Consider the following 13959-nt stretch of genomic DNA (forward strand, 5'->3'; position numbering starts at 1 on the left):
AATTTAAAAATTATATAATACTAACATATATAAAAATGATGAAACTACAACACTGCATTTTCTTTTTAGAAAAGGAGTCGATCTCTAATATTTTAAATAAATGAAAAATCTCAATTTGCTTTACAAAATATAATAGTATTTTATTAAAGATCAAAGTTGAATTATCATTTTTTAATTATTACATTATTAAATATTTCTTTGTTTAATTTCCATTCATTAGCAATAAGTCCTCTGAATTCATTTCTCCTCCATTGCTAATGTTCCACTATAATAGGAAACTGTTTTTAAGATCTCTAGTTACGTCCAATGTATTTTATTCATCAAAGGCTTCAAAACTCTCTTCTTCTCATCAAAGGCTACTCTATTCTGCTCAATGGAGGGTAAAACAAGAGATATAGAAATAGCATCAATCCTTGAGCCCAAAAAAAAATTCAAAGCTGAATGTAATTGCTTTAATATTAATCTTACTACTTAGAAAAACTTTATTTTTTCTTCAAATATCCATTCTAGATTAAAGACAAGGGAGGATATTTAGGATCAGCTGGGAAAAAGTCAAATGCATCCAAGGCATTGAAATAGGAAAGCTGAGTGCAACTATTTATATTTCAACCTTACTACCAGAAAAACTCTTCAAATATCCATGCTAGATCCAATTCATAAACATATTAAGCTTTAATAGAATACAACTTAACAAAGTTGAATCCCACCATCCTCTCCATATATCTCTCTAACAATTCTCACCATTTCACCTCCGGATGACAAATATGAAAAGGATGTTGAAACCTCCAAGCAAGACATATGCAAAGGATATTCAAAACAATTTGAAATGACTATACAATAGATATAATTCATATTATGTTCTATTTTTAATAAAGTAAAAATATAAATCATCTATAGTATATTTCAGAAGTTAATCAAACAAAATGTACTGCTCCCACATTTGATAATTAGTCACACAAATCATTAAAGAAAGAACAAAATAAGATTTAATTAAATCCCATCTTAAATCCATCTTAAGATTTAAATGCATGGAGATTTCAAAATCAAAATATTAAAAACAGTGCTACAAATCAGTGTCTCTTTTCTAATATAAACTCCATGGCCTCAAATTTCTCATTCAAAATGCAAGTAGAACATTGAGATCAAATCCCAATAGATAGATGACATTGATGACCAAGAACACCAACTTGTAACACTAAGCCCCCACACACAAGTATTCACATTCCCCAAATTGTGTAAAGACCATCCCCTGTTGTTCAATTTTTAAGCTTACCTAGCCTCAATGTCATATAAAATTCTTGCGAAAAGACCTGAGAAGAGGAAGGAGTCAATGAGTAGATTCAAGATGAGGAGGACGAGGATGTGCAATTTAGATGTAGTTAGAATTGAAACATACAAACAGATGCCATAAAAGATCCGTCATTTCCTCTCTCATCACCCAAATGAATGATTTCTCGCTTGCCTCCAATGCCGCTGCAAGCACTTAATTTCTTAGAGGGATAGAAGAAATATGTTACACAAAAATATATAAAATGAACTACTACCTTTGTGCCGAAATCCACGACTGTAAATCTCAGAGGATGCATTATGTCTAAATCATTTACTATATGAAACAAAATATTTGTGTAGTGAATCTATTACTATAAATTTCTTAGAAGGATAGAAGATGATTAAATGATATCCACAATCAGTTTTCTTTATAATATTCGGCATTGCATGGTGCATTTTCTTAATAATAGTTGGCATTCTACAATATGAAATGGACAATATTTGTATTTGGATAGCTCAAATTTTCAATTCTGTGATTGATCAATGGTTTCACACCAATTTCTTGCCACTTCAATGCATATTGCCACCTCAGACTGTCAAAATTTTCAAAAATACTAAAATGTTTACAACGAAAGTTGCTCCCATTATAGAAGCCTCTCGGCTTAATTAAATCCCATCTTAAATCCATCTTAAGATTTAAATGCATTAAAATGGAGATTTCAAAATCAAAACATTAAAAACAACACTACAAATCAGTGTCTCTTTTCTAGCATAAACTCCATGGCCTCAAATTTCTCATTCTCAATGCAAGCAGAACATCGAGGTCAAATACCAATAGATAGATAACATCAATGACCAAGAACATCAACCTGTAACAATGAGCCCCCACACACAAGTATTCACATTCCTCAAATCGTGTAAAGAGCATCCCCTATTGTTCAATTTTAAAGCTTACCTAGCCTCAATGTCGTATAAAATCCTTTCCAAAAGACCTGAGAAGAGGAAATAGTCAATGAGTAGATTCAGGATGAGGAGGATGAGAATGTGCAATTCAGATGTAGTCAGAATTGAAACATAGAGACAGATGCCATAATAGATCCTCCACTTCCTCTCTCATCACCCAAATGAATGACTCCTCGCTTGCCTCCAATGCCCCTACAATTGCTTAATTTCTTAGAGGGATAGAATAAATATGTTACACAAAAATATATAAAATGAACTACTACCTTTGTGCCGAAATCCACGGCTGTAAATCTCAAAGGAGGATGCATTATGTCTAAAGCATTTACTATATGAAACAAAATATCTATGTAGTGAAATCTATAACTGTAAATTTCCTAGAAGGATAGAAGATGATTAAATGATATCCACTATCCACAATCAGTTTTCTTTATAATAATTGGCGTTGCATGCTGCGTTTTCTTTATAATAGTTGGCATTCTACAATATGAAATGGATGATATTTGTGTTCGGACAGCTTAGATTTTCAATTGTGTGGTTGATCAATGGATTCACACCAATTTCTTGCCACGTCAATGCATACTGCCACCTCAGACTGTCAAATTTTTCAAAAATACTGAAATATTTACAACAAAAGTTGCTCTCATTGTAGAAGCCTCTCGACTTAATTATTAACTTGGAATACAAATCAACAGAATATAATCAGAAAATTGATCTCATTTTTGTGACTTACACCTACTTTAAACCAGTAAAGCTCAGATATTTGTATTCTATCGTGGGAGACCAACAAATATTCTATAGGAACTTTGGAAGAAATAAAGGAGCGGTAGAAGACTAATAATGAATACTAGTTTGCCACTCTCATTTTACAAAATCGAGCAATTATTTTGGGAATCTGCTCAAAGTCCAGTTCCTAAATTAATTCCCAACTAACATATTTAAAAAAATTAAATTGTTATTGGTCACTAAAGCTCAATTTAATCACTTTTTAAGGCGGAGAACCCATTGGCACCATGGAAGGGACTGATAATAAGCCAAGAATTCCAGTCTCATAGATTTTAACTAAATCATGGAAAACTTAGTTATGTCGAAAAAACAATGAGGTTATCGAAGGACAATCATGGAGTCTTTCTCTGATAAAATTTAATTCCATGTTACTCAAAGCAGCAATTATATGTTACAAATTATTTTTTAATAAATAATAATAAAATATGATGAAGAGTAGAAAATTAAATTCTACTCACACTGATCCAACTTCGAGATTCAAGCACATTTTCCAACCACCATTGCCATCTGCAATTCTTCCTCAGATCAAGTTGATATAGGAAAAGGAGCTCTTGTAGTGATCTACACAAGCATCAACATCTTCATTTAGTGATCCAAGCCAACGTAAATTTGATCACCATAGAGATCTTCTTGTACATACAGTGACTCTAAGAAGAGATGCTACATTCATATCAACAAGTCATCCTGATATAAGACAAACGCTCTGATCTTCGAGCTTGACGACTTTGCCTAATTTGCATTGGACATTGAGAAATAGTTGTTGCTCCACGTCGTGTCCCAATCTGTGATCTCAAGTGCAAATTTGATAGGTCTTATGTGCAGTCAAATGCTACATCAAGCACTTAATCTCAGTCATTCACACTAAATTTGGACAGCTGCTCTTTGCATTCGATTTGTTGGCCACCCTTAAACATCACACATTAAGGGAAGAATTAAGCTTGAAAAAAAAGTCAACTTTGACCATTTAACACTTTTGGTCTAGAAATTAAACTTAGTGTGTGATGTTTACACTAAGATCGAGCACCCCATAGATTTTGCACCACTATGGCTTCCTGCCAAAGCGGTTTCCACCTAAAAGGGTGGAAAAATTAGTCTAGCATTATAAGACAAATTTGGTAATTTCATTAGGCTAAATATAGAACTAAATCTGCATTTGTAAATAACAATATGAAATTCTCAGCGAAGCCAGTGAATGATTTTGAACCTAAGCAGGAAAATTTAATAATGTAAACCCTAATAGCCTTAGATATGCAAGGCATGTATCGCATTACTAAATACGGCCAGGATATATACAATATGGCACACAATATTATTACCACTTTCCCCTGTAAAAATAGTTTTCAAGTCCTAGCTAGGGCTCCTGTAGAGAAATGGTTAGATGTTAAATACATCTCACCATATAAAAGATGGATCAAATCCATTTCACAGTGATTGCGGATGATAAGGAAAATGAGGGTTGGACTTGAGTCAAGAAAAATAAGAACCCTTGTCGTATGTGAAGAAACCTATCAACCCTAAAATACCAGTCATCCATACAGGATCTGATCAAACCAATAATCTGTGAAGACTCAATCTAAAATAAATTTTCACTAAGGCAAAAATCAATCTGCGAGGTGATGATAAATTAGGGCATATAATCAGAGAATGAGCATTCATTGAAAATTTTCAAAAATCCTCACCCGTAGGATACTCATAATCAACTATTTAATCAAAATCCCTCAGTTCAAAGATTAGCATAATTTAGGAAATTGAAAATTTACATTTCGGAGAAGAAAGAAAATCTCATTCTGGAGAGAGGCTTTACCCAGGGTTTCAGAGTCCTAGAATGTAAGGAGAAATTGAAGAAAACAGATCAATTAACTAGATAATATTAACCAAAGCAAAGAGGACAATATATTGATCACAAGTAATCATAACTCCAAGGATTGGTGGTTTCAGTGCAATAACTTAGGATTGTTCGCTGTGTGGAATAATTTGAAACCAGGCAAAGTCTCCCTAGAAGAATGGCTAACATCAAGCTGTAAGGATCAAGCAAGTATACTCTCACTCTCAGATTCTTTAGCATATCTACAATGCAATAATAGTCAAATTAGGGATGAAATGTCACACATGAATCTCATTATTTCCTTCAAGGTTATAGCGTTATTTTTTATGAATGGGTCTCTAATTTGATCGTAAATATGAAAAAAAAATGCCGATAGAGATAATTCACCTTCAGATAATCAAAAGAATAGGCAATTTCTTAGGAGAACTCCTAGGATTGAATCATAGCTCCTAAATCTCAAATGATATTAGAATACCAATTAATATGAATTCAAACTCTTAGAGCATGGCCCCAATCAAGATCATTATTAACAGATCAATTTATAATTTACAACCTAAATTATTCTAAGATTACATCCAAAAAAATCATCATTTTTATTCAAATTCAAGAAATAGTGAATATAACTTCCATAAGGTGGATTCAAACACAACTAAGTTAGAATGGAATCTTTCAAATAAAGAAAAGCGTCTAAAATTTCGAACAACAATTACAATGCGAAGAGATGAAGGTTTTAAGAATCAAGAAAAGTAAGAAACAATATAAAATATAATATTTAGTTAGTAAGATTCAAGTCCCAGAATAAGAAATTGAGGATGGTGAAATTATAGAGGAGGATTCAGAAATAAACTCAAGTGATAAATATCAGCAACATAGAACAGACATCAAGGAAACCTATGATGATAGATCCAACTATTCCAATAATGAAGAAAGCTTTGTGAGAAATTATGTCAAGGATTTTTCAGAAATCACAACATTGGAAGGACAAATAAAAATGATGGAGCTTTGTGAAAAATGTACAAGTCGGAACTCTTTTACAAATGAAAACAAGGAAAATATAAGACATCATAGAAAATTAATAAGAGAAACCATGTTAGTATACAATAATATATGTGATCAAATCACATTATGGAAAGAGGATCATGGCAAGCATCATTACTAGAAGGGTCCCTCAATGGAAGAAGTCTTGAGTTTGAATAAGGAAATGTAATATCAAACAAAGACATAAGAAATGAAGAGCCAACCGAAACACAAGGATAAGATTTAAACACAGAAGATCTAAAATCAAGAACTGAGTCTCCCCCTCCATTAGAGGGAGATAAAAATGATTTCACTTTAGAGAAGACTCAAGAAAAGAAGAGAAATTAAAATCACTAAAAAGTGGGAAAATTATTACTCGAAAGAAGAATAAGGAATCTAAAGATGAGAGAAAAATACAGAAAGTTTCTAGAAAGAAGAATAGGAATCTAAAGATGAGAACAAAATAGAGAGTTTCTAGAATTAGAACAAGATATTAGACTTGATGAAAATGGATACATACATTAAAAAAAATTAGACAAAATTAAAACAACTAGAGGATGAAGACTGTGAATATATAGAAAAAGATAAAACTATGAGCAACACACCAGTATTAGAAACTCTAAACACTAAGGCTTAGGAAGGAGGAATCATTAATTATGTACCAATTGAAGTTGAGACTCTTATAAGTAAAACAAGGCCATATTTTCAAGAGGATAGCAACATTATGGACCAAAATTTTGGAGTTCAAGAACTAGACAAACTACAACGGGAATTTGAAAATCATATTAAGGAACAAGGTCTCATTAAACAGAAAGGAAAAAAGAGCTTGAAGGAGGGAGAAGAAATTTTAGCAATAAAACATTAAAAGAATTCAAGAAAGAACAACTAGATGATAAGGGAGATGAATCCATAGTGCAGCAAGCGTATAAAATGTAAAAAGTAATAGAGATAATCTAGGGATAGCAACAAAAATGGAAGGACCGGACATCCAGTATATGTTATGTGGTAAATATAACAGAAAAATAGGAAGAAAATCATTAGCTGAACTAAGAGCAACTATAGGAATGGCAGAAAAAAAAAAATGTTCTTCTATATGCAGGGAAGGGGAAGTACCTTCCCACGAACCCATGAAGTTAACCACGTGGAATATTATTTATTTGAATATGATATAATATTAATTCAGGAAGAAAAATAAAGTAAAGAAGGAGAGAAACTAAGCAAAAAAATGGAGGCATAAAAATCACTACTGGTTGAATCAACTGGGGCTTCTGGTCAGATTGGAATCCCATGGGACCCAAGAAGGGTAGACTTCGACCTAAAAGCTTCAAATAATCACTAGATGGGAGGGAAAATTAACAATGTCAGAAGTGGAGTCCACTTCCTAATAATAAGAGTGTACAAACCAACACCAACAACAAATAAAAAAGCAATATGGAAAGAGATCAACAACTTCTTAGAGATGAATACAACGTAGAATGTTTTTTTAGGTGGGGATTTCAATGCCATCCTAGACCTAGAAGAAAAATTTGGAGGTTCAACAATAATATCACAAACTATGTCAGACTTGAAAGACTAGTATTCAAAGGCCAATTTAGTAAATATTCCAACACCTAACGGGATGTTCACTTGGAATAGAAAAAGAATAGGCTTTTGTAATATTGCAGAAAGATAAGAAAAAATTATGTTTAAAGGAGATTTAACAACTTTTAATAATCTTTTTAGTACGACTATACTCCCTAGTGCTGGATCAAATCATTATCCAGTAAGGTTAGAAATAGGAGAACAATTTAAATGTGAAAAAATATGGTGTGAATGATCAAAGATGTTTTATTTTATAGAAAAGTAAAAAACATTAAAAGAAAAAAAATACACAAATGAAATAAAGAACATTTTACTGTAATATATTTAAAAGAAAAGTAAGAAAATGAAGAAGATTTGAAAAATCGTGATGAAGAGATAATCAATGAAGGAATGCTATACAAAATAAAAAGAATATTTTAATCAATGAAGAAATGCTATACAAAATAAAAATAATATTTAGCTAAACAAGAGAAGATAGTAGCAAAACAAGAAATACAAAGTTTTTCCATAATAAAACTATTAATAGAAGAAACATAAATATGATAGCAAAAATTAATAATGAAATAGGGAACATTATTGAAAAAATAGCAGAAACATTTGTCAAATATTATACTGATATATACTAAACAACTAAGAAATCTCTGATTTACATCCCAAAAGGAAATGTTAAACACTAAACCTAAAATTATAATAGCAGAAGAAAATATAAGCCTAAACAAGAAATTCAAATTAGAAAAAATAAAAACAACACTTTTCCAAATTAATCTACATAAATCCCCAGGTCTAAATGGCTTCCGAGCCTTCTTTTTACAAAAATATTGGAATATATTGGGTCAAGATTTATGGGAAGCTATTGAAGCGACCAGAAACTTTGGATCCCTATTAAGTGAAATTAATAACACATTCTTAGCCCTAATACTGAAAAAAAGATGATCATGAAGAGCCAAGAGACTTTAGACCTATTGCATTATGCAATACTATTTACAAAATTCTTTCAAAATCTATTGCCAATAGACTTTAAAATAGTTTTGCGAAACTAATCTTAGAAGAATAGACATGATTTGTTCCCAATAGGTCTATTTTTCATGGTATTATAGTTATACAAGAACTATTACACTCCATATAAAGCAAAAGGGAATCTTGTATGTTAATGAAGTTAGATATTCAAAAAGAGTACGACAATGTAGATTGGATATTCCTATGTAAAACTTTGAAGCCTTTGGTTTCTCTTGCCAATTGATACATCTAATTTTCAAATGTATCTTAAAATAGCCCTCCTAATTAATGGTACTCCTAAATTCTTCTTTACTATATCTAGAGGAATCAAACAAGCGGATCTAATATCACCTTTTATTTTTATCATTATGATAGAAGCCTTTGGCAGGGCTATAAAGAAGGTACAAATAAAAGGAAGGATGAAAGACATTAAAGTAACAAAGGAAGTTATAAATATAACTCATCAACAATTTTTGGTTGATACAATTTTAGCAGGAGAAAGAACAATGGAAGAAGCCACAATTCTAAACAAATTATTAAAACTTACATGGAAGCATTATGCCAAAGGGATAATGCTAATAAATTAAAAATCTTTTTCATCAATACAAATACAAGTATGGAAAGAAACATTGTTAATATAATAGGGTATAAGAAAGGGACCTTTCCATGAAAATACCTTGGCATTCATATAGAAAAAGGCATTAGAGAAGATAAAACATGGAATCTAAGTTCTAAGAAAATAAGGAAAAATATGGAAAGGTGGAAAGGCAAATGGCTAACCAAAGCAAGTAAAGCTACTATGTTTAAATCAGTATTTGATCTAGTGGATATTTTTAGTGAAAATTGAAGTGTTTTATTTCTCTCTAGAATTTGCACCATCAGAAAGATCTCGGTGTCCTGATTCCAATGCAACTTGAATGGACAAAAATGGAGTTCGGATGAAGAAGTTACGCTCAGTCAAAGTTCTGGTCAATAGGTAGACCAGAGGGCTAGATAAGAGGCAAAATTGGACCATCTTGAAAGTGGTCAACAATGGGTTTCAAATCAAAGATCCTTTCGAGAGCTTCCCAACGGCATTGGTTTCATCGAAAACGGACTTCATATGTGAAAGTTATGGCAGTTTGAATTTTGGAGGTAAAAGTGTCATTTGAATCTTGATGATGTCATCATGACATCATGGGGCAATTTAAAGACCAAAAAATAAAAATATAAAAAAGCTTCTAATGAGATTTGAACTCTTGACCCATTGCCTCCAAAACGAATTACCTAACCATTCAACCAAGTATGTGTTTTAAGATTAATGGGCGGCAACTTTTATTTAAACATTGGCTAGTGGCCAATTTTAAACAAAGGACGCCACCGGTGGGGTTGGAACCCTCGACCGGCGGTTACCATAAAAATTTTTGGGCGGTTGCACTATTTTAGCACTTGAAGATTGTTTTCCACCTATATGTATTTATCTTTTAAACTGCCACCAACCTTATATCTAAATAAGGTTAATTTGTTAATTTGTTATCCTAAAATTAACATGAAGCCAAATCTTCAAAAATGGCTAAAGGGTATTTTCGAGGGGTGATTGTTAAAAGGCCCTATTTTTATATTTTATAGTTTAGGCCTATTTTAGGCTAATTTTTATGTATAAAAAGGGGGTATTAGGCCTTTTGAAAAGACATTCAGGTGGTGAGAATAGGAGAATGTTTAAGAGATTTTTGAAGACTATTCTGCACGTCGAGAGCATGCTATGCTGATGTGTTTAAGGGAATAATCTTGGTGCATTTGTAATTTATTTTGGAGATTAATTAGATCGGTCATACTCTATTGGAGCCGACCCGGAGACGTAGTCACGTTTGTGGCGAACTCCGAAATCAAACTATGTTTGCATCTTCTTATCTTCTCTCTCAATTCTGTTTCTCATCTTAAGTTTTGATTTCATTGATAGTAAATTAATTAAGACTTCCGCTAAGTTGTGATTTATTTAATTTGATTTTATTAAGCATTCATTACTGCAAATAGTCTAGATCCGTTCATCAGATCAGTATTATCAGCCATCCCTACCTACCATATTTTATGTCTTTCATTACCTAAAGGAGTCAAAAGTAAATTAGATAGTAAGCTAAAAATATCTTTTGGCAAGACACTTTAGAAAAGAAAAAATAAGCCCTAATCAAATGAGACAATATTTGTAGACCTAAAGAATCCAGAGGTTTACGAGGGGGAATTAGAGTTCACAATAGGAGGCTCTAGGAGATAAAATTATTCAGACAATGTAAAAAGAATATGATAGCAAATGGGAAAAAATTGTATACCACAAATATTTAAATAATACCAATTTGATAGAATTAGGAATCTACCAAAAGGGTCTAGAACTTGGAATTTTATGTTGAGTTGTTGACCTCTAATAGCGAATAATCTCATTTGGGATATTGGTCTAGGAATGGATGCTCTATTCTAGGAAGAATCATGGGATGGATACCCTGCACTTGATAAATTAAAACCTCTAGAAAATATCAAAATACTCTTAGTGATTATACAACTAAAATTAATGATAATCAATATGGAGGCTTGCAATGAAAATCCCTTGAAAAAGTACCACTACCACCTCAGGAGAAAGACACTTTCAAACATTTTTTAAATAAAAGAAAAGTCAATCATAAATAAAGGGAAGACAAATTAAATGGGAAGCCTCAAAATGTGGGAGCTATAAAGTTAGAACATGATATGCAAAGATTGTCAATTCCCAACAAGGGGAAAATATTGATATTCCCTTAACCTTTGTTGAGACCCTACACGCTTACCCAAAGTAGGTATTTTCCTCTGGGTATCCACACAACATTGAATCCTCATGAATGACAAATTTATTGAAATCGGTTTTGAGGGTCCTTCAAGTTGTCCACTTTGTGAAATGATTCTGAGACAATTAACCATTTATTATTCAATTGCCCCTATGCTAGAAAATGTTGGTATTGGTTATGCCAACAATTAAACTGGAAAATATGGCCTTCCTAGATAACCTCTTAGACAACCTCAAAAGTTGGCCTAAATGTGGAAATTCCAACGTATATAGAAAATAATAGAAGATCTCTTCATCCATATATGCTCCTCTGGGAGTTATGAAAAGAAAGAAATAAAAGAATGTTTTGTAATGAAAATATGGAGCTCAAAACTTTGTTAATTAAAGTATAAATATGCATCATAGAGGTGTTTGATAACAATCTTAGAAGCATGTGTAAGGAAGAAGGATCATTTTCAGACTAGGATGCAAACATGCAAAAGAAATGGTTACACCCAATCAACCTGCCATTAACTTTGACGAAGCTTCTAGGAGTAACCTAGGACAAATAGGATTAGGATGCATTCTTCGTTCTGAGGAAGGTTCCTAATTATTCAAGTGTATTAAGTCTCTTGAGGTAATGTCAAATAACTAACTATAGCTAGATGCCTTGATTGAAGGTTTAAAACTCAGTAAGGAAATATACACAAGGAAATTAATAAAAGAAGATGACTCACATATTATACTAAATGCACTTAGAAGAAGGAATACTCCTAACTAGATCCTATATCCTAAATTACAATATGTATTATTAAGTTTGGATGAATTTGAAGAGATAAGCATAAAACATACATACCATGAAGGGAACAAAAAACCTGACAACCTTCAAATAATTACTAAAAAAAATTAAACTTTTAGAAATTATATCAAATATTTCATTAATAAAATGTAGATTTAAATAATTACTAAGTTTGGAGAATACAATAAGAGATAAAACCTAACCTATCCTTGTCTAATATTTCATACGTTTCAATACATGATCTAGGATTATTTATAAGGTAGTAGGATTATTGTATTGAATAACTTGATCTAGTGAAAGGATGATGATTTATCATGAAGTCGGTTTATCCCAGCCAACAAAATAGGTTTGTTTTGAAAAATAATATATCAAAGATTGTAGATTGATTATTAGGCTAGTAGTTAAGATAGAGGCTTTAATAAGACTTTATAAATATTCATGAGACATTTCACAAAGCTAAGAAGGCAAGATAATATTATTATATTTCTTGTAAAATTTCAAATAGCAAATTATCATTCTATTTTTCAAAAAAAAAAAAAAAAATTATCTTCAATAATAGATACAATCACATAAAAAAGAAAAGTATGGAAATGGCATCAAGATAGAAGATGAAATATATCCCTAATTCCTAAATATAGAATTGACATATCAAAAATTCTATAGGAAGAATAAACATAACTAATAATAAGAAATCAACAAGGGATCTCGAGCTTTTGAAATAGTAGCTAGATATTTCTTAAAGTGTGCTTTATACTAACTCTTAAATGTGAGATTGAAGTGTGTCTGAAGGTGCATCGACTTACAAAGAAAAAGAATATTCGTAATCTAATATCAAAATAAGTGAAGCAAAGGAACATAAAAAGATTTGGACTAAACAATCAAAGTCATGTTAACATAATTGAAATCAAAGCTTGAGTTTTATAAACCAAGATAGAGGTAACCACCAAATGTATAAGATTCAACTTTGTAAAAAGAAGGTATGCCTTCTAAACACCCCAAACTCTAAGGGGAAGATGTACTTTCTAGAATAAGACTATGGTCCCAAGCAACATTGGGGTTTTCTTCCCCATTAATTTTCCCCCAATGGTCACACTTTGAATGGAGCAAAAACAAGATGTAAAACTGATTTTGAAATATAATAAATATAGGGAACTTTTTATTGATAAAAAAATACTATATGTTACAAATGGTTTCTGACAATGTCCTTATTAATTTGGCTATGTGGTTATTCATCCTCTTCTTAGCGGTTGTTTATGAATTTGGTTGCTCTGAAATGTGCATTCCCTTCATACGAAAACACCCAAATTTGATAGTTTTCTCTTTTTTATTAAATCTCAACCACTCCAATACTACCAAGTGGCTTATAACCAGGACATACTACTTTGTTGATTTGATGTGCTACAAAAAAGTCTAAGGTTACGTGATTAATCCATACAAATTAAGATTACACATAGATAGATAGATAGATGAACTTATAACATCCACGAGACTAAAAATAGTATATGGGACAACCTTACCACCAAACCAAATTTAAATAGTTTAGTTCTTTTTTTGTACAAAGTAACGATGAGACCACCTAATTGCTAAATATTTTCCTTGTTGAATAAGTTGCACCAAGAGCTATCATATATAATATATATGAATCTGACCCTATTGTCCTTGTATGGATCACATTATAAAACAATGTGTTGCTCGATTTCCACCTTCCTAGAATTGCAAAATATGAAAATTCTCTTCCCAAGGCTATTTTGGCCTCTTCTGCTGCTCAATTTCATATCAAAGCCAGTGAGGGTTCTAAGTTGATCATTAAGAGTTTTTGCTCTCCAAGAAACATTGGCCTCTATGTATTCCTAGTGGAGTTGGTTCCGAGTTGGGTTGAACTTGCTAATGTAATAAGTCTTTATTCCTTCCGATCTCATTTACCCAATTTTTCTTATAGAATTTCTCTATAATAAA

General features: G+C 31.8%; 1 protein-coding gene across 2 annotated transcripts in view; it reads right to left on the bottom strand.

The window, feature by feature from the left end:
* Window positions 1-1891: 1891 nt before the first annotated feature.
* Window positions 1892-13959, bottom strand: part of LOC149529533 (4-hydroxybenzoate geranyltransferase 2-like) — a 154611-nt gene continuing 142543 nt past the window's right edge. Inside the window, exon 9 of one of the 2 annotated variants that reach the window (XM_089808647.1) lies at window positions 1892-2424. Coding sequence is in view for 1 of the 2 variants with exons in the window: in XM_089808644.1 (XP_089664770.1) it covers window positions 2331-2424 (94 nt within the window). In the remaining variant the exon portion in view is untranslated. The remainder of the gene's footprint in view (window positions 2425-13959) is intronic. The other variant, XM_089808644.1, reaches the window with a different exon arrangement.

Source organism: Cupressus sempervirens, chromosome 11 (genome assembly GCF_028749045.1).
Source record: "Cupressus sempervirens isolate cs-2001-9-10 chromosome 11, ASM2874904v1, whole genome shotgun sequence".
NCBI lineage: Eukaryota > Viridiplantae > Streptophyta > Pinopsida > Cupressales > Cupressaceae > Cupressus > Cupressus sempervirens.